The 21,845-nt window shown below is 40.7% G+C and overlaps 1 protein-coding gene across 4 annotated transcripts in view; it reads right to left on the reverse strand.

The window, feature by feature from the left end:
* APH1B (aph-1 homolog B, gamma-secretase subunit) overlaps positions 1 to 16,457 on the reverse strand; it is a 113,280-nt gene extending 96,823 nt beyond the window's left edge. For all 4 annotated transcript variants that reach the window (XR_008556111.1, XM_054716170.1, XM_054716171.1 and 1 more), the window contains exons 1-4: positions 16,300 to 16,457; positions 14,851 to 15,021; positions 6,164 to 6,234; positions 4,977 to 5,099 (exon numbers count right to left, since the gene is read on the reverse strand). Coding sequence is in view for 3 of the 4 variants with exons in the window: in XM_054716170.1 (XP_054572145.1) it covers positions 4,977 to 5,099; positions 6,164 to 6,234; positions 14,851 to 15,021; positions 16,300 to 16,412 (478 nt within the window). In the remaining variant the exon portion in view is untranslated. The remainder of the gene's footprint in view (positions 1 to 4,976; positions 5,100 to 6,163; positions 6,235 to 14,850; positions 15,022 to 16,299) is intronic.
* Between the last annotated feature and the right edge of the window lie 5,388 nt (positions 16,458 to 21,845).

The following is a 21,845-nucleotide window of genomic DNA, read 5'->3' on the forward strand; positions in this document are numbered from 1 at the left end:
TGTAAGGAAAAAGGAACCCTCGTGCACTGTTGCTGGGAATGCAGACTGGTGCAGCCACTGTGGAAATCAGTATGGAGTTTCCTCAAAATATTAAAAACGGAACTGCCTTTTGACCCAACAATCCACTTCTGGGAATATATCCAAAGAAACTTGGAACTCTAATTTGAAAGAACATATGCTCCTCTATGTTCACTGCAGCATTATTTACAATAGCCAAGATCTGGAAATGGCCCAAGTGCCCATCAGTAGATGAGTAGATAAAAAAAACTGTGGTACATTTATACCATGGAATACTGCTTGGTCGTAAAAAAAGAAGGAAATCTTACTTTTTGCTATAGCATGGATGGACCTGGAGATTATTACGCTAAGTGAAATAAGCCAGTCAGAGAAAGACAAGTGTCATCTGATCTCACTTGTATGTAAAATCTATAGAATAATAATAAATAAATTGACAAACAAAATAGAAGCAGAGGCATGGATACATGGAATAGACTGACAGCTGTCAGAGGAAAGGGAGTTGGGGGTGGGGCTGGATGAAAGAAAGTGAAGGGATTTAAAAAACATACATGTAACACACAGACACACACAACAGTGTGGCGATAGCCAGAGGGAAAATGGGTTGGAGGTAGGTGGAGGTGTGCAAAGGGACGATAAATGGGGATAGAAAGAGACTTTGCTTTGGATGATGGGCATACGATGCAGTGTGCAGATGATGTTTTGTTGAGTTGTAGATCTGAGACCTATATGGTTTTGTGAACCCACGTCACACCAATCAATTCAATAAAAAATAAAATAAAAATCTAAACATTTAATAAACTGCCACATTGGAGAGCTTATACTTTAAAATATTGTGAAAGTGAATAAATGAGAAAACTCACTGGGTTACAACAGCAAGGATTTATTCTCATGCTCACTGGTCTGAAGTTGACTAATTAAGGCTGGGTTCTGCTGGGCAGCTCTGCTGCAGGCTGCTGGGTTTGGCTCCTCACTGCATGCTGGGCCCAGGTCTGCTCTATACATGTTCATTCTGGGGTCCAGGTTCCATGGGCATTGACTACATGGGGCATGTTCTCGTGGCACCTGACCAGAGCCCCAGAGGGCAGGCCAACCATACAAGTGCTTTTTAAGCCTCTGACTTACAACACATCCACTAATCGGCCAATACAAGTCACATGCGTGAGCTCAAAGTCAGGGGCAGGGAAGTACATTCTGGCCACCATGAGGCCAGGCAAGGATGTGGCTGTATAATTCTATTACAGAGAAATGACAAATTGGAACAAAAATGGAATCTCCCACATTCCTCACACTTTCATTTTTTTTCCAAGCTCAATATTCCTCCTCCCTTCAATCATACCCCGTACAAAAGAGCTTCCAGATCGTTCACCGTACTGACAATGTCCTGTACCAATTTTAGTTCTTCAGTATTCCTGTTAAATACAATGCTCGGAACTGAACTCAATATTCCACATGTGGTCGGACCATATTGATTTCTCCTACAGAAAGGCTTGGTGATCTTTCTGTGCCATGTTGTGCCAGCAGCAGCCTCAGGCCTCTCGTGTTTACCGTGTCTCCTGATTGTATCATTTTCTCTTGTGCTTGATGATTTAATCTCTTGCTGTTTTGTACAGTAACATGCTGTACAGGCTTGTAGCCAAAGAGCAATAGGCTATACCATATAGTGTAGGTGTGTAGCAGGCTACACCATCTAGGTTTGTGTAAGTACAATCTGTGACATTCACCCAAGGACAAAACTGCCTAGCGACACATTTCTCAGAACGTAGTCCCCAGTGCATGACTGTATTCATCCATTAATTCTCTACTCAAATATCATTTCCTCCATAAGCTGTGCCTAGTGCGGTGAAGGCCTGGGGAGGGGAGCAGATATGGGCTAGAAGGGATCAATGGAGAAAAAAGGGGATATCTGTAATACTTTCAACAATAAAGATAGCCCTAGCTCATTTGGCTCAGTGGATAGAGAACTGGCCTGTGGACTAAAAGGTCCCAGGTTCGATTCCAGCCAAGGGTACATACCCAGGTTGCAGGCTCCATCCTCAGTGTGGGGCATGCAGGAAGCAGCCGATCAATTATTCTCTCTCATCATTGATGTTTCTCTCTCTCCCTCTTCCTTCCCCTCTAAAATCAATAAAAATATTTTTTAAAAATAAAGTTAAAGAATAAAATAAATATTTATGGATCTACCTAAAAACAAAATATTCCACAAGGTGCTGAGGATACTGTAGTGAACAAGACAGACAGTCCTTAGCATCTGGTTAGAGAGAAAGATCTAAAGAAATAACTACACAGTTGACCAATTAATACAACTGCAGTCAGTACTACAAAGGAGAAGTACAATAGCATCTGAGCATGGGTTAGAGCCTGTGTTCTGTGTGCTTATAGAACTTCCGCATTAGTGTTTATCGCACTTTAATTAGCTGTTGTCCTTATTCCCTGTACATTTACTGGGCTGTCTTTTCATAGCTTGGTATAATTCCTATTGAATAAAAGTGCTTAATAATTATTTTTGAAATGATCAAATGGACTTGTTCAGAATACGAAATTAATGAGCCAGGATAAGACTTGAGCTTAGGACTCAAATTCCCATACTTTAGCCTCTATACAGCATTACCAAGTTAATGCTAGCCTACTACACAATTACAAATAAAAAAGAACTTATACATGTATGTGTTATTTATAAACTATACCTACCTGTAACATGAAAACCTAAGCACATACAGCTATCATATAATCTATGTCTTACACTAATATAGGTATACTAATTAATGGCCCCCATATTCCTTATTTATAATGGAATATGTTAAACAACATATAAACTTATAGATTTAACTGAAAAATTCAAAATGAGCTCATGCCTAAATAAATGGTAATTATGGTAATCATAAATAACAAACACAAATATATACAAATTAGGAGTTATTTTAAAATACGATAAAAGGCAATTTCTTAAATGTATAACTCAAAGTTTATGATACAAAGAACAATGTTATAATAAATAAGACACTCTTGCACATGATAAAGTAACAGCTGTTCTTTCACTCTATAGGTCCATATTCACAGCAGGTCAGCCTGCCACCATAAACTTAGACATTAAAATCTTTTCTTTTTAAAAAAATATATATCTTCATTGATTTCAGAGAGGAAGGGAGAGGAGAGAGAGATAGAAACATCAATGATGAGAGAGAATCATTGATCGGCTGCCTCCTGCACGCTCCACACTGGGGATCGAAACTGCAACTCGTGTATGTGTCCTCACCAAGAATTGAACCGTGACCTCCTATTTCATAGGTCGATGCTCAACCACTGAGCCATACCAGCTGGACAAATATTTTCTTTTCTTTAAAAATTTCTGTGAATTTATAGAAATTACAAATACAATCCTCAAATTGCTAGCATATGTTTCTTTTACCTTCTCCAAAAGAATTACTGAAAGCTAGTCCCAGGAAAACAGCCTAGCTCACTAAAGTGAATTAGCACCCTCTAGTGAAAAAAGGAGGCAGAAAACTAAGTTCCATTAGGAGAACACTATTTCATATCCAAAGGTTGTTGATGTAGCATTATAACAGGCCAATTTAAGAAAATATAGAAAACTGGTGCAGTAACACCCTCTCCTGATTATGTTTTGTTCCTTTACTAGTACATTAGAATCTAACATACTTTAGCTATTAACATTATATTTACTCTAAGAAACTGACACTCGGTACTATAATCATTAAAAATATTCTAATTATGGAATGTTTCTAAAAAGATAATTTGCTATGTTGGAAGCACCACTAAATAAGTATGGCCCATTAATCCACTTTCCCATCCTCATCATGTAGTCAGATACAAAGGGCCTTGACTTTATCCTGCAGACCTTGGGGAACCATTACCCATTTTTATATAGTTTGGTGGCTGCATACAGGATGGATTCACATGGAAAGTGGAGGTTGAAGATAGTAATCAAGACAGGAGATGCCCAGGCCTGAATCGAAATGGTGAACAAGTGCCCAGTGGGTTTGAGGATCACTACAACATGCAGAATGTCTCTAAACTTCTGCAGCAATATATTTTTTAATTTGGTCATACCTCTGTATATCTTTTCTATTATTAAACTGGATTGAAATGCTTAATCATTTTTTTTAGTCTTGTTCTTCCTATAAAGGTAACTTCCTTGAGGATAGAAATTACCTCAGTGTAGACAATAAATAATGATTTAATTTGAAGAATGTGTGAAATGTTATTTCAATGATACAACTTGTGCAGATAAAAAAAAATATGGTGAGTTTTTTTAAAAAGTACTTTTAAAAGATTCTTCTTGTGAAATTAGGAGAAATCTTATGTTAATTATGTACATTACCAACTCTCAAATGTGATCACTGCATCATGATGACAATTTTTATCTTGTGGATAAAAAAGCTCTTTGAAATGAGTTGGTCCTTTTATACTGCATCTTTAAAAAGTCAACTCACCTATTATCATTTTTCCTCTCAATTTCTTTTTAAAAATATAGTATGATTTATTTTTAAATGTTCAAAAGTAGGAAAACGAAACATTAATTTTCTTTCAGATACATACATGAAGGTAAAACTTTCAAAACAAACATGTATACATGTTAGACTTTCAAACTTGATTAAACTAGGAAATTAATAACTCAGAATCAGGTTACCTGCGAGGAAGGAGTGATGAGGAACAAGGGACTCTAAGTCCCTGCTAAAGTTCTAGTTCTAGCCCGCCCCAGGCCTTCATCACGCTATTGCCTGTGTCCATGGATTATGCATGTACGCATACAAATTCTTTCTGTGATCTCTTCCTCTCAAAGTTTTTAATTTCCTATCCTTTACTTTGTGATGTCTAATAGTATTTTGCCTTTAGAAAATATAACATAAATTTCTATTCACTTGGATTCCTAAGCCAGGGAACTCCAATAGGATGATCAATTAGACCAGAAGCTTAAACGTTCACAGCTACCCGGCACATACCTGAATTTAGGAAGAAGTAGGGAGAGTCTCCATGAATGCCCACTGTGCCTGGCCCCAGGGAGTCAGACAGGGTGTTCACAAAGGAAAACACTCCACTCATGATTCCAAAGCCCAGGCCAGAAACTGAGGAGGAAGAAAAACATTGTTAAACCCTTTCAGGCTATGATTTGCCTTCAAATTTCCAAGGACTGGGAAATACTCTTCTGTGGAAGGGAAAGGTGCACATGCTATTGGGGAAACAGTGGAAAGCTGGCTCAGAAGAGGCAGGTGCTTGGCTAAATGATGAATCGAGTGAGAAGAGGAAGGGGAATGAATAGTGGGATGTGGCAGAGAAATGAAACAGATCTAGACAGAAGCAATAGGGGAAACAGGGAAGGATACGATGCTGAATCTCTGGCTTTGGTTTATAACAGAGTCTAAGTTTGATGGCTTAGAACTAGGAACTGTACTTGAAGTGTGACTGCAGTGTAAGAAGTGATCCCTGGGCCAAACTGGCTGATTCAACTTACAGACCTAGATCCAATTTTAAAAACATAATTCTAGCCCTAGCTAGTGTGGCTCAGAGGTTAGAACATCGACCGGAGCACCAAAGGCTGCGGGTTCGATTCCTGGTCAAGGGCATGTACCTGGGTTGCTGTTTGCTCCCCACCCCAATCAGGGTGTGTGCAGGACGCAACCAGTCAATGTGTCTCTCTCACATCTATGTTTCTCTCTCTCTCTCTCTCCCCACCCCACTTTCACTCTCTCTGAAAAGCAATGGAAAAAAATATCCTCATGTGAGGATTAACAAGCCCCCAGCCCCCCCAAAAAACACACACAATATAATTCTAAAAAATATGCAGAGGTATTAACTATAGCAATATAATGAGTCCTCCTAGTACAGCTAAAGTCATGGTAACCACCCAGAGAAGGTAACAGTAACCTCATTTAGAAATTGTTAGTTAACTAGAGTGTTCAAAACTTAATTTTCCCAAACCTGGCTAATATTTAATGGACACACAGATAAACGTCACCTGCAATCATTTCCCCCTTTATATAAGGGCCCTGAAAAGCTAGAAAAATAAACAATATACACCAAGAGACCAGACAGCAATAAAATACTATACCCACAAAGATATAAAAGACAAAAATGGCTTTCATGCCAAATTTTCTTTCTTTCTTAACGACACCATGCAATTCTAACTTACCATAGGCCAGCAGTCGCATAGAAGGTGCTGGCTCATCTGGATTAATAGTCTTCAAACCCTCATTGGCTTTTCTAAAATAAAACCACACAGATAATTTTTTTAAAAGAAAAAGTAGTATATCAGGAAAATACACGAGATACTTCAAAATTCAGACACTTAATAAGGCTTTTGATAAGGCTATACTCTAAATCCAAAGTCCGTTTAAACAAAAACCCAGCAAATTTGAAATTACCGCCCTAACCAGTTTGGCTCAATGGATAGAGCGTCAGCCTGCGGACTGAAGGGTCCCAGGTTCGATTCCAGTCAAGAGCATGTACCTTGGTTGCAGGCACATCCTCAGTAGGGGGTGTGCAGGAGGCAGCTGATCTATGTTTCTCTCTCATCGATGTTTCTAACTCTCTATCGCTCTCCCTTCCTCTCTGTAAAAAAATCAATAAAATATATTTTTTTAAAAATTTGCAATTACCTAAAATCAACCAAAAATTCCAACCCACTTTTATCTTTTATCTAATTTTCACATAAAAGAGAAAAATAAGAAAAATATAAGTAAACAAGACATCAGGAAAAAAGCAATACTTCTGACTACTCCCTGAGATTAGTAAATACTTAGTTCAATATCCTATGGTGATCAGAGGAGTGGCGGCGTGAGAGAGGACCTTGGTCTCTCCCCCTGAAACTTTAACAAGTTGATCAACTATAACTCAACAAAGGCCTCCCTGCTCAATACAGAGGCATGCCTGCAAGATCCACACATTGAAGCATGGAAAGGTGGGCAAACGGGAACTAATGGGAAGGCGAGAAGGGAGGAGAGCTCAGATTGATGCACCTCAGTGGGGAGCTCCCGGCCCCAGCCCGCTTGGCCAGAAGAGGGGAGGAAACCTGTAGTAGCCGGCAATTCCTTCGGCTGGGAGGACCAGGGAGTGAGCACTACTTCAGGAGTGAGCGGTGTAAACTGGTATGGCCACCATGGAAAACGGTCTGGTGATTCCTCAAAAAATTAAGAGTAGAGTTACCATATGACCTAGCGATCCCTCTCCTGGGTATATACTTGAAAAACTCGAAAACATGTATTCACAAAGCTATATGCACCCCTAACTTCATTGCAGCATTATTCACGGTGGCCAAGACATAGGGACAACCAAAGAATCCTTCGATGGATGATAGGATAGAGAAGATGTGGTACATACGCACAATGGAATACTGCCCAGCCATAAGAAAAGACGAAATACTGCCATTTGTGACAGCATAGAGAGACCTTGAGAATAGTATGCTAAGTGAAATAAGTCATTCAGAGAAAGCTAAGAACCATATGATTTCACTCATATGTGGGATATAAAACTGAAACTCGTGGACACAAATAGCGCTGTGGTGGTTGCCATAGGAAAGTGGGAGAGGAGGATCAGGGGGTTAAGGGGGACTAATATATGGTGACAGAAAATGACTTTGGGTGGTGGACACACAGGGCAATATACAGATCTTGAATCATAGAAATGTACACTTGAAATCTATATGATCCTATTAAGCAATTTAATTTGAGAATATATATATCCTATGGCATTGACCACTCTGAACTTTTAAAATGTTTTTTATTAATTTTTTTCTTTTTTAGAAAAAGAGGGAGAGGGAGAGAGAAATATCAGTAAGAGAGAATCATCGATCAGCTGCCTCCAGCACCCCCGCTGCTGGTAAGCGAGCCAGATATCCAGACATGTGCCCTGACCAGGAATTGGAATCGGTGACTTAGTGCACAGGAGGATGCTCAACCAACTGAGCCACACCATCCAGGGCTGTCACTGAATTTTTTCCTTTTCCCAGAGAGATATATCTTCAATCCCACTGTGTTGGTACTTTGTTATATCTTCCACCTGGCTATACTTATTCTGCCACCCTCCCTTCTAGCTTCCACTCTATAGAACCTCAATTGTATTTGACCTTCACAGTCTAGTTCAGGCAGGAATTTCTCAAAGAAACCATCTTTACCAATGACTGGTAATCACTATCTCTTCTTTTTCTTAAATATACAATAATGATGGTCTAAACCTCTATGTAGGTATTTAATCATATGGTTGTCTGATTCTAAAATATTTACATATTTGATTCATATCCCCCCACCCCCACCCCCAAACATGCTTCAGGGGGAAAATAATCAGAGGAGAATAGAATGCTACCATCAAAAAAGAAACTAAATGAATACCTGAATGAAAGATTATAAAATTGCTTAATAAGAAATGATCCTTAGAGTGATCACATCTGTGCTTCTGTTGTGCACAATTCACAAACTTTCCCTGCTCCCCACACCAATGTGCTAGGAATGTAAGGTGTGGCTGGTCAGTTGCACTATGGTCACTATTACTAACCCTTGTTGGCTAGAATCTCTGCGACAATGATCCTGACTCAAAGGATAGTTAAGTTCTTTTTAGTATAAATATCATTAAATTAAAGGCAATGCAGAGGTCAACCAAAATAGTAATAAGCAGAATAAAAAAGAGTCTTTTGTTTTTCTAGACTCAAAAGAAACAATTTGCCATTTCATTCTCCATTTGGTAGGATCATGAGCTAGTGACTGTCATCCTCTTTCTCTGGAGCAGTAACCAACTAAAATGTCCAATTTTCCTAGACAACAAACTTACGTGCCACAAGATGTTGTTAAAGGCCAATTAAAGCTTAGAAACACAGCAGTAATACTCTCCATCAACAAATGAATATAATGGTATAAAAGAATCAATAAACTTTGGAGGATTTTTGTTTTATATAAATTGCTCAGTAGTGAATAAAAGATTTTTGCTATCTGGAATAGCAAAGTACTACCCCAAATATATTAAATACATAAACTCAGAAGTTAATAAACGTCCTCACCCTATATTACAGGTTTGTGGGAGGAAAGGTCTATGGCACTGGTAGTTCCCCATGTTAAGATTAGGAAGTGAGAAAGTACAAACACCACCCGTTTCCGTGTTCCTGACAAAACACACGACTGACGATGTGAGGAAGGGACAATGTTCTTATGACCATCATACTGAAGTGGAAAATTCTTTGTTTTCATTTATTATAGTTTCCAAGAACAAAAAAGAAAAAGCCTGATTTTTAAAATATGAACTTTGAAAAACTACTGATAAATCATTCCATCTTTCTCCTTTGTTTTGATTATGTGTGTGTGTGTGTGTGTGTGTGTGTGTGTGTGTAAGAGAGGGACAGTACAAAGGAATATGCATATAAATTAAATACATTATTGTATGAATTTAAAAAATATGCCTCTTAAGAAATTATAGCAATGATTGTCTTAACTTATTTTATAAATGAAAAATTTTCTCAAATTACCAAATATTTGTGGTATTAGCATTATAAGACAAAACTGAATTAAACTACAAAAGCTTCAATCCAAGCCAAGAAAAATTCGAACGTAGGTTTTAGGCAATGTACAGGACCATAACTGGATTTTTAAAAAGAAATTAAGATAGAAAGCGCTGCCACTTGTAGCCAGTTTTCACAGTGCAACTCTTTGCGAGACTGAAAGTTAGAATTCATTCACTCAAGATGAAGTACTGATCTGAAGACCTGACCATAAAATAAACTGAGGTAGACTGCAATGATAAATATTTTGATTAAAGTCCATAATGGAAAAAATATACTGGAAAAAAAACTCTCCACATTTTCATATTGGTATCAACTTCAGGTAACAAAAATTTGAGGACATACTTTAAATTTAAATGTTCAAAATGCACGTTGGCAATGGAATACTTAAAATATTGATTAAGCCAAAGTTCCTATATTTGAAGGTAGTGTAGCATAAGAGAAGAATTTAAATGCATCTATATAAATGTTAACCATGAATAATAATTCTCAAACTTGTTTTAACACATAACTATATAACATCCAACATTTCTAAAATCTTCTAGGAAGATATGTACAAAATTCTAAAGGCTTGCTAAAGATGCATTCCAAAGGCTCCTGTTAATACAGATTTGTTCTAATATCTTATTTGCAAATTTCCAAAGGTCCTTTTGGAGCAGTAAACATGCTTTTTCTGGAAGGCCAAAGAGGCTTCTCTGAACTTGCTGCATAAGAGCATGCAGACTGACAGTCGTAATTCCTTCTGCATATGGCCCTATTCCCTCACTACCCTCATTAAAAATGTCAACCAGTGTTCAGTGGGTAGCCCTTTGGAACCAAAGTTAGTACCAATAAAGAGTTGCATGTCAGCCTAGCTGGTGTGGCTCAATGGTTGAAGCGTTTACCTATGAACCAGGAGGTCACAGATTGATTCTCGGTCAGGGCACATGCCCGGGTTATGGGCTCGATCCCCAGTGTGGGGCATGCAGGAGGCAGCCAATCAATGATTCTCTCTCATCCTTGATGTTTCTATCTCTCTCTCCCTCTCCCTTCTTCTCTCTGAAATCAATAAAAACATATTTAAAAAAAAAGAGTTGCATTTCAGATGGGAACTGTGAAGAAATAAGAAGATACCCTAAGTCCCTAAAGGGTTACTAAATCCATGTCTTAAACTGTGAAAATCTACTCAAAGTTTTGCTTCAACATTAGATTCATCATATGGAAAATGCAAAACCACCATGAGCCAAAGATGTTGCTGACAGGAAACCCAGAGCAGCCTTGGACGCTGAGTTCTTAAGAGAACGGTGCCCAGTCCAAGAGGAAAGGGCCACTGGCCTCCACACTACTGTGATCACACAGGGTGCTCTGCTGGGCCCTGAGCACAGGTAAGCTCCAGGCACTGACAAAAAGGGACATGTCCACTGACATCAGAGAACAGGGACTGGAAAAGGTTTGGAAGCCACAGACATGTCTTCTGAGGACTAGGTGAAGAAATGAGGAACATTTAGCTGTGAAAGAGACAACCACCAGGTGACAGAGATTTCATTTGACTGTATGTTTCTTGAATGGGGCAGAAGTCAGAAAGAGGGAGATTTTGATTACCTTAATAATATTCTATTGTTAAAATGCTCCAGATTAAGAGAAAAATCCGGAGAAACCAAGATGGCGGCATAGGTAAACACATAAACTGCTGCCTCGCACAACAATTTCAAAACTACAACTAAAAGACAAAACGGACATCATCCAGAACCACAGGAAGGCTGGCTGAGCGGAAATTCTACAACTAGAAGGAAAGAGAAAAGCACACTGAGACTCACAGGAGCTGCGGAAGGCAGAGGTACGGAGGCATGCGTGCACGGAGAGGGCTGGCAACTGAGTACCCGGCTAGCTTTCTCAATCAGGAGGGAGACAAAAGCTCCCGACTGCTCTGAACTCCAGTTCCGGGTGAGACTCTGGGGACTCAGACTCATACGGGGAGAAACTGGACTGTCTGGCAGCAGGCAAAACTCGAGGGTGGCTTTCTCTCAGAGGTGCTTGCAGCGATTACCGCGGGACACTGAGACTCAGGGGCCTCTTAGGGCAGGGCTGATGGGAAGCCATAGCTCATTGCTCCGCCCTGCAACTCCGCCCCATCCAAGCTGAGTGCAGAGGATTTTGCATATGAATGGCCTTGTTCTTTTGAATTCTTAATTTACCTAACAAACTGCAGCTGAGTCAGTGAGACCCAGAACATCCAAAAGAAGGTCCAAGGCCCCGCAGCAGCTTGCATTGCTTCATAGCTGGGCCTCATCTGGGCACCTCCAAAACCCAAACAAAGAAGAGGAATCTGCAGATCTCTCCATAGCTCCTGCTGGGTGGCCCCAGGCAGAGCCTAAATTAGCACCTCCTTGGAGATCCAAGAGCCAGTGTACCCAGGGGTCAGAGTGGGACCATCCAGATTACAACTCCTCAGATCCATAAGGGACACACTCAGGGGGCAGACTCAGTAAGCACCAAAGCCCCACTGAAGCAAGTCTTGCCCCATAAGGGTGTCTCTAGCACAGAAGTTCTCCCATCGTAGACACAGCTGATCCTCACAGCCAATTGGCCTTGAGGTCAATTCCTCCCAGTGATACCAACAAGAATCAAGGCTTAACTACAACAAGACTGTGCACACAGCCCACAAAGGGGTGCACCAAGAGTGTCCACCTCAGGTAACTGGGGAGGCTGAGCCACTGGGCCCTATAGGACACATAGCACACAAAGCCACTCTATCAATTCAGGGAAGCAGCCAAAATGCGGAAACAAAAAAACAGGTCACAAATGAAAAAAATGGAGGAAAGCAAACGACTAGATATAGAGTTCAAAACCACGGTTATAAGTTTTTTTCAAGAATTTTCTAGAAAAGGCCGATAAATTTAGTGAGGCCCTCGAGGATATGAAAAAGGACCAACTAGAAATTAAGCATACACTGACTGAAATAAAAAATAATATACAGAGATCCAACAGCAGACCAGAGGATTGCAAGAATCAAGTCAAAGATTTGAAATACAAAGAAGCAAAAAAACACCCAACCAGAAAAGCAAAAAGAAAAAAGAATCCAAAAATATGAAGATAGTGTAAGGAGCCTCTGGGACAACTTCAAGTGTACCAACATCCGAATTATGGGGGTGCCAGAAGAAGAGAGAGAGCAAGATATTGAAAACCTATTTGAAGAAATAATGACTGAAAACTTCCCCCACCTGGTGAAAGAAATAGACTTACAAGTCCAGGAAGCGCAGAGAACCCCAAACAAAAGGAATCCAAAGAGGACCACACCAAGACACATCATAATTAAAATGCCAAGAGCAAAAGTCAAAGAGAGAATATTAAAAGCAGCAAGAGAAAAACAGTTAGTTACCTACAAGGGAGCACCCATATGACTGTCAGCTGATTTCTCAACAGAAACTATGCAGGCCAGACGGGAGTGACAAGAAATATTCAAAGTGATGAATAGCAAGAACCTACAACCAAGATTACTCTATCCAGCAAAGCTATCATTCAGAATTGAAGGACAGATAAAGAGCTTCACAGATAAGAAAAAGCTAAAGGAGTTCATCACCACCAAACCAGTATTATATGAAATGCTGAAAGGTATTCTTTAAGAAGAGGAAGAAGAAGAAAAAGGTAAAGATAAAAATGATGAACAACAAATACGTATCTATCAACAAGTGAATCTCAAAATCAAGTGAATAAAAAAATCTGATGAACAGAATAAACTGGTGAACATAATAGAATCAGGGGCATAGAAAGGGAGTGGACTGACAATTCTCAGGGGGAAAGGGGTGTGGGGGGTGCGGGAAGAGACTGGACAAAAATTGTACACTTATGGATGAGGACAGTGGGGGGGGGGGGGGGGCGGTAAGAGCAGAGGGTGGGGTGGGAACCGGGTGGAGGGGAGCTATGGGGGGAAAAAAGAGGAACAACTGTAATAATCTGAACAATAAAGATTTATTTTAAAAAAATGCTCCAGCCCTGGCTGGTTTGGCTCAGTGGATAGAGCGTTGGCCTGCAGACTGAAGGGTCCCAGGTTCGATTCTGGTCAAGGGCACATGCTCTGGTTGTGGGCTCGACCCCCAGTGGGGGGCGTGCGGGAGGCGGCCGATCAGATTCTCTCTCATCATTGACGTTTCTATCTCTCCCTTCCTCTCTGAAATCAATAAACATGTATTTTTTTAAAAAATGCTCCATACAACCACAGATTAATGTTGATCTGTTAAGGATAATGTATTCCTGTGGGAACTTAAATTTTATCCTTGACAGTTGTTGGTTGCTTTTTAATATTTCCATGAACTAATGGAAATTTCATATTTAAAAACCTTTTTTAAGATATGACTTTTGCTTGTAGTCAATGGCTTCATGGTTTTCAATTTGTAATATCAATTGCTTCATTATTAAATTTCAATATCTGTTATTTAAAGCAACAAGTAAACAATACTGAAAGCTTAGCATATTGAGAAGAACAAATTACCAGAAGTTATTATAAGAGATATTGTTGAGGTTCTGTCTTGGTTACATCCATAAACTTCATGGAGTGGCTTAACTATCTCATGTGCCAAAAGGGAAAGAGTACATTTATCATTCTACCAAATCTTACTACATAATCAAGCCAATCTCATGACTGCCTGAAAGAAAACATGATTCTAAGTCAAGCTGTGTTTCAAATCAGTGGTTTCATGTGAGGGCCTCATGAATCCTAGATGACCTACTTTCTGGCCTAAAGTTCCCTAAAGGGAACTCATGCCCATAGCTTTTTTTTTTCAAATGTGTTTTTCTATTTCAGATATAAAATCACATGAACTATCACAAAATGAACCCTTATTTTCCCTAATACAATCAAAATAATGGTAGGCATAATCTCTATAAGAATTATTTATTTTAGTTGGTGGCAAAGGGAAGCTGGCATAAATTCTAAGGTGAAACAGTTTTTGTTGTTGTTTCAATGACTATTTCTCTAGCTTATTTTTCTTCATAGCAGTTATCTTCTAGCATACAATGAATTTTCTTATTCATTCATTTGTTGCCTCTTTCCACTATAATACAACCTCCACGAGGACAGAACCTGTCTTTTAATCATGATGTATTATTCCCAGTGCCTAGAATAATGCCTGGCATTGAGTAAATCCTCAGAAAATATTTTTTTGAATGAGTGAATGAAGGAAGGAGTATCCACAAGCTAAAATACTCAATATTTTCAGGTTAGAAATGTTCTAAGCCTTTGGCTACAAACTATGCAGGAAGGCATGGATCTTCAAATACCACACGGCATTAATGTTTCAAATTACTAAATCATAATTCAAATTAACTGGGGGAAAAAGATAAACAAATGTTTAACTTACTTTAAAAGTCTATAATATGCAAACCGAAACATTTCTTGGATAAGGACTGAGACCAACACTCCAAAGATGAGCAGGTATTTCTCTGTTGGTCCATCTCTGTTGTCAGTAGTGGTTCTTGCCACGAACCAGACAAGGGAGGAAAGCAGTAGAGATATCAACCAGAAGAAAGCTCTGCAATTAGGGGGGAGAGGGGGGAAGTCACACGTAAGCATAAATACAGAATTAATTTTTTTTTAAAAAAATTAAGTGCTCGTAAAGTGATGCTCTGCATCCATTGTTCTTAATCAGTGGGTCAGTGGTGCGTTTCCTCTGTTGAGACGAACGTGTGAACCAAAAGGAATTTAGGATTTTTCCAAACAGTCACTCTTTTTCAGTGACCCTGCTACTTATTAAGTACATCTGCAGACTATCCGCCAAGCACTGTCTAGCTGGAAATATCTGTTATTCTTCCTAATGAATGCTTTGCTCATTGATGTGCAAATATGTCTTTCCCAGGGGGGAAAAAAAAAAGTCTATATCTCTATTAATAGAGTGATTGGTATAAAACCCAGGAGTTGAAACTCTGCACTCTGATCTAGATCAGTTTCCCAGGCCTGGTTTCTGCAACACTCCTGCGGATTCTAACGATTATAACAAGCTTTACGAACGCTCTGCCCAATCGCTATCGCTTTTTAAACGATGATGATGTGATGCAGCACTCTCAATACAGTGGTGAGAGATGAAGAGACTCAGAAAAAGTGGGCATCGCTGGCCTAGCCTGGCTGTTTCTCCTGGTGCCAAGTGAGACTCCGGGGTGTAGGAGTATGAGGGGAGCCTCAGCAAGAGCTGCCGGAGGAAAACTGGGGTTGTGACCACATTCACCGCCAGAGTTCGGTGTTTACCCAGCTCCGGCGAAGAGACGCACTGACAGGTGCTTCTGTGTTGGTGCAGGTTGAATCCCGCCCCCTAGACCTTCCCATTCATGGACCTGGGGTAGGGGTTGGGCATCGGTCTGTTTTAAAGCACCAGATGCCCAGGCTCTTAACCCCTTTGGGATTACAAAATCTGAAGTTAACTTGGGACCCTCCCTCTGCAGAAAAATAAAAGATGCATACTTGAACGTATCCACATTTTTTTTTTCATGCAATTTAAGTGGTTTCACGACTCACTACACCCCACCCACGGACCCTAAGCGAAAACTCAGGAGCCAAGTCTCAGGGTTTTTGATTCCCACAGTGTGAGCTCCTTCCCCAGAGCCTGCCCTCTGGGGTCGGGAGTTCTCGTGCCTTTCCTGCCGACCCTCGGAGGCGGGCGAGGCGTCCCGAGGAGCGGGTCTCGGCTCTCCCGCCTCAACCCTTTTCCCTTTCAAAGCCCAACAAGGTCGAGCCGTTTGGTGGGGAAGCCTGGGGTCGGAACCCCCCGCGGGAGAGGGGAGCCCCGGTACCGGGTTTCCCAGCGCAACCGCCTCACCCGACGATGAGAAAGATGATGCGCAACGGGTCCGTGGCGATAGTGAAGACGTAGAGGGCGAGCGCGGGCCCGAAGGCAATGAAGGCGCAGCCGAAGAACACAGCCGCCGTCATGGCGACCGCGCCCGCGGAGCCTGGCAGAGACGCGGAGAGCTTGGGGCGCAGCGGGCGGAGCGCGGAGGGATTGGGGCGTGGCGGAGAGGGAGGGGGCGTGGCGAAGGGGCGGGGTGTGGCGGAGAGGGAGGGGCGTGGCGGAGGGGGCGGGGCGTGGCGGAGGGGGCGGGGCGTGGCGGAGGGGGCGGGATCGAGATAGGGTGGGGGCGCGGGCGGAGGGGAATGGGGCGGGGCATAGGGGCGGAGGGGCGGGGAGGAGCGTGGGATGGGCGGGCGTGGGCGGAGGGGGGGGCGGAGGGGGGGGCGGAGGGGACGGGGCGGGGCGGAGGGGACGGGGCGGGGCGGAGGGGGCGGGGGGGGCGGAGGGGGCGGGGGGGGCGGAGGGGGGGGCGGCGGGCAAGGGCGCGGGCGGGGCGAGGGCCTCAACGCCCGGCTTTCGGTCTCACCCAGCCCCCGCGGCCCACCTGGGCCCGAAGCTGCGTTGAGGAAGACGTTGGTGCCGGAGCTGTAGCGCCCCCCTTACGTCTCGCTACACGTGCACAGAGATCAGTCCAATGGTGCCGGCTGCTGTCAGGCTAACAGGAGAGGTTCCCAGTCCCCTTTGGGGCCAGAGCCGGGTAACATTCCAGATCAACTAAAATAAAACAGTACCCGACAGAGACAGGATTCCATTTCTAAATAAAGAAATTTTTTTATAAAGCAAATTTTTTTATTTGCATAGTTGCGGGAACTTCGTGCTTCATCACTCATATATAAAATCCAAGTTGGGAGAGCGGTGACCCAGATGATAAGTAAAAGACAGTAAAAGGATGAAATAGTGGTGGAACATGCTGTCCTTCTCAGAGCTGTGCTGGCCAGCTGATTTTGTTTCCCAACCCCACACTCCAAGTCTTCAAAAAAGTTGTTTTTAAAGGCATTCTCTGATCACCCTATAGTAAGGGCAGTATCTCCTTGCTCTGTTTTTACTTGCTCATTGGTCTCCACTCTTAAAAATAAACTTTTGGAGGGGCGGGGGCTTTGTTTTGTTCTTTGTTATTTCCTCAGCACCTAGAATATCTGTTCAATTAATGAAATAACTTAAAAAGTGGAACTTACAAACATTTGTTATTTTATATTAATTTAACAATTTCTGAGAGATTTAAACATTAAAACCGGAAGGCTATGTTTTCTGATCATTCATATCTAAGATTTTTCTCCATGTTCAATGGGAATATTAATAATAATACCTCATGGATTCTTTTGAAGATTGTGCCTGCACATTAAGTGCTATATGTGTTAGCCATTCCTACTCATTCTTTAATGTCTACCATGAATAAAGCTCTTGGAAATTAACATTAAAAAGAAAAACACCAGTAGGCAAAAGTTGGGACTTAAATGAAGATGTTTTACAGGTCACCTCTGGAAATAGGCCTTCAAATTATACATCTGCAGGTACTTAATTTTTATGGTAAAATGTCACCTGTGGTCGCTCATTTAAAATAGACATATGTATTTTTCATTTACTCCACAGAATACTTCTTTATTTTGAAATATCTTATCCAGCATCTATCAAAACTGAGGTTGAGACAACAGTTCAAAGAGGTAGGATGACTCGCCATTAGACAGATTCTTGTGGTTCTATCCTGAATCAAAGTTAACAAATGCAATTCCATTATTTCAGCTCCATGCAGAAATGCTTTCACAGAAGCGTAATGTGCTTGTGCATTGGCTTAATTTAAGATTTTTATACAAGAAATGGCCATCTATATTTTTTCTGCATATTTTATAAAATTGATCCATTATCATTGTTCAATATCTCTAATAGATCCATGCTTTACTATTTGAGTTCAGGGCTAGAAAAAGTTTTGTTTCTCCTGACACATTCATATATACCTTTTGAGAGCTAACTCATCATATTCAGGCTTTACCTGACTCCCAGGAAGCGTGGAACTAAGTTTAATAGTCAATTACAGCAACCATTGCTTTTTAAAATTATAATTACTGCCATGACAACGGAATATGACATTCTTTTATCACTAGATTAATTATTTGATTACCCCAATTTTAACCAAGATCTATGTGTCTTGGTTAAAACTGACTCAAATACTTTGGAAGTTAGCAATTCATGCAGAGATATGTCACGGAAATGTGTATTCATGCTATCTTGACATATTTCTGTTCAATCTTAGTTCCCAAGTCCAGTTAAAAAATGGGAAGGCAATGCAAAATGAAATGAGTCTTCCCCGCCGCCATCTGTGAAGACATCTTTACCTGAGGTCTGCTGGGATAGAAGAAGAAAGCAACTAGACCCAAACTGGCAAAATAACCAAATAGTCATCTTCAGAATTCATTCTTATTTACTAGAAAAACTTATATCAAGTTTTCTCTGAATAATGGCACCTCACATTGCTTTTTACAAAGCACATTATACTGATTTCAATTTGGTTTACAAGTGAGGGATTTGAGGCTAAGAATAGTGCGCAGACTCCTTAAGGTTTTTAAAATTTTATTTTATTGTTGAGAGTATTACAGATGTCCCCCTTCCTCTCCCTTAATCCCTCTCCACCCCTCTCTCCCCACCCCAGGCCTTCACCTGTCTATTGTCTGTGTCCATGGGCTATGCATATCTATATCTATATCTATATCTATATCTATATCTATATATCTATATATAAACCTAATATGCAAAGTGTCCCCTAGGGAGTTTGATCACTCGCTATGACATGCAGTGACCACCAGGGGATGGTGTGGAACGAAGGAAGGCCCCAGCTGGCAGCTGGGGAAGGGAGGCCCTGACCAGCAGCTGGCAGCTGCTGGGGACCCTACCAATGCATGAATTTCGTGCATGAATTTCATGCACTGGGCCTCTAGTATGCTTATAAATTCTTTGATTAATCTCTTTCAGCTCTCCTTAAGTTTTTATGAACTTACTATTAGTTTTCCCCAAGACCTAAAAACATAAGGGTACTAAGTGATATTGTGGGTTAAATCCCTAAAAGGTGACTGGGAGAAGGAGGAAAGCACACACCATGGATGCAAATATAGTTTTCTGTGTGTGTTGGGGAGGGGGCAAAAAACAATACCACGTTTTTAGCAATTTATCAAGTAAGGGTTTGACATAGCTACCAGTAATTCACAATATACTAATGAATTCACTTGAGCCTTGTTTTCTGGCAGTGCTGATAGATGTATATTTACTCAAGCATCATTTGTTCATTCATTCAAAATGCATGTTGGCTGCTACTAAGTATCAAGTACAATGCTAGGCATTAGGAATACACCAATGAAACAGATGTGTTCCTGTCTCCATGGAGCTTACAGTCTAGTGGGGAAGCCAGACAGGCAAGTATAGGGTGGTATGAGAATGTACAGGAAGGGGGAAGGGCACCTAATATAAACTTGTGAGGTTTTGATAACAATAACACCCACCCATTCAGGTCTCATCTTCAAAATTAGCAAAACTAGGAAGTAGGGAAGAAATAGAAGGACAAGTGAGAAGGCCTCACAGTGAAAGAAAATAATTCAGGATGTCCTAGGAATGTGAGGAGAGGGATGAGAGATAAGACTGGAAAGGTCAGCAGGTTAGAGTTTACCTCAAGTCCTGGGTTTATACATGCAAGTGACATGGTCAAATCTTCTTTGCACAGCTATGCAAAGTGAGATTCCCAATAGGACGTCTTCGGCATACTGCAGGCATGAGATGATGGTGGTCTGAGTCAGAGAAATAGCTGGAGTCTGCAGAGGAACAGACAAATTGAAGAGAGATTTAAGAACTGTGCAACAGAATTTAGTGACTGATGAGCTACACAAATTGAGGGAGAGGAAAAAAATCAATTAGAGGCCCGATGCACGAAATTTGTGCAAGGAGCTTGGCCCTTGCAGCCGTGGCGGCTTGCCTCGGCTCTCACAGCCCCAGCTTCATCTGGAAGGTCATCTGGAAGGATGTCTGGAAGGTCGTTCGGCTGTCCAGTCTAATTAACCTATTATGCTTTTATTATATATATTATTTTTCTATTATAATTGACAATCAACATTATAATTTTTTGTTTTGTTTTTTAGATTCCACATATAAGTGAAATTGTATGGTATTTGTCTTTCTCTGTCTGACTTATTTCACATAGCATAATACCCTCCAGATCCATCCACATTGTTGCAGATGGCAAGATTTTATTCTTTTTTATGGCCAAGTAATATTACATTGTATATATGTACCACATCTTCTTTACCCAATTGTCTATTGATAGACACTTAGGTTGCTTCCATATCTTGGCTATAATATATTAAATGTCCTTTGTCTCTTGTTAGCCTTTGTTTTAAAGTCTACTTTGTCTAATATAAGTATTGCTACCCCAACCTTTTTTTTTTCTCATTTCCATTTGCATGAAATATCTTTTTTCATCCCTTTACTTTCTTCTGTATCTATATTTTGATCTGATCTGGGTCTCTTGTAGGCAGCATATGTATGTATGGTTCTTGTTTTCTTCTCCATTCAGCCACCCTACGTCTTTTGATTGGAGCATTTAATTTATTTACATTTAAAGTAATTATTGGTAGGTCTGTAGTTATTGCCATTTTACTATTCATATTTTTAATCTTTTTCTTCTTCTTAAAGAAGTCCTTTTACCATTTTATGTAATATTGGTCTGGTGGTAGCTTCACCAGGCACTTGGTGTGGTTAACATATATGCAGAACCAAGACAGCAGCAGAAAGAGCTATCCATTCATCTTTTGATTAGAGCATTTTGTCCTTAAAGTAATTATTTGTAAGTATGTAGTTATTGCCATTTTATTGTTTTCTGATTGTTTGATTTTTTTTTTTTTTTTTGTAGTTCTCTGCTCCTTTCTTTAAAAAAAAATATTTGTATGGATTTCAGAGAAGAAGGGAGAGGGAGAGAGAGATAGAAACATCAATGATGAGAATCATTGATTGGCTGCCTCCTGCATGCCCTCTATTGGGGACTGAGCCCGCAACATGGGCATGTGCCCTTGACCAGAATCGAACCGGGATTCTTCAGTCTGCAGGCTGACACTCTATCCACTGAGCCAAACTGGCTAGGGCTCTGTTCCTTTCTTATTCTCCTGCTCTTTTCTCTTGTTGATGACTTTCTGTAGTCATGTTTGGATTCCTTTCTCTTTATTTCTTGTAGATTTCAGTTTGTGGTTACCATGTGCTTCATATATACCAAGCTATGTTTATAGCAGTCTATTTTAAGTTGATAGTTGCTTAAGTTTGAACACACTTTAGAATCACTACCATTTTTACTCACCCCCTGCACACTTACCAGTATGTTTGTTTTTCTTGTGTTTGTGTGTATCCCTTAATTTACTGTTGTAATTACACATGATCTTTCTTTCCATTTGTACTTTTGCCTTTTAGCCTTCCTACTGGCCTTAGTGTTGGTTGACTCATTGCTTTTATTATGTGTTTGCCTTTGTCAGTGAGAATTATTTTCT

This window comes from Eptesicus fuscus, chromosome 5, assembly GCF_027574615.1.
Source record: "Eptesicus fuscus isolate TK198812 chromosome 5, DD_ASM_mEF_20220401, whole genome shotgun sequence".
NCBI classification, from domain to species: Eukaryota; Metazoa; Chordata; class Mammalia; order Chiroptera; family Vespertilionidae; genus Eptesicus; species Eptesicus fuscus.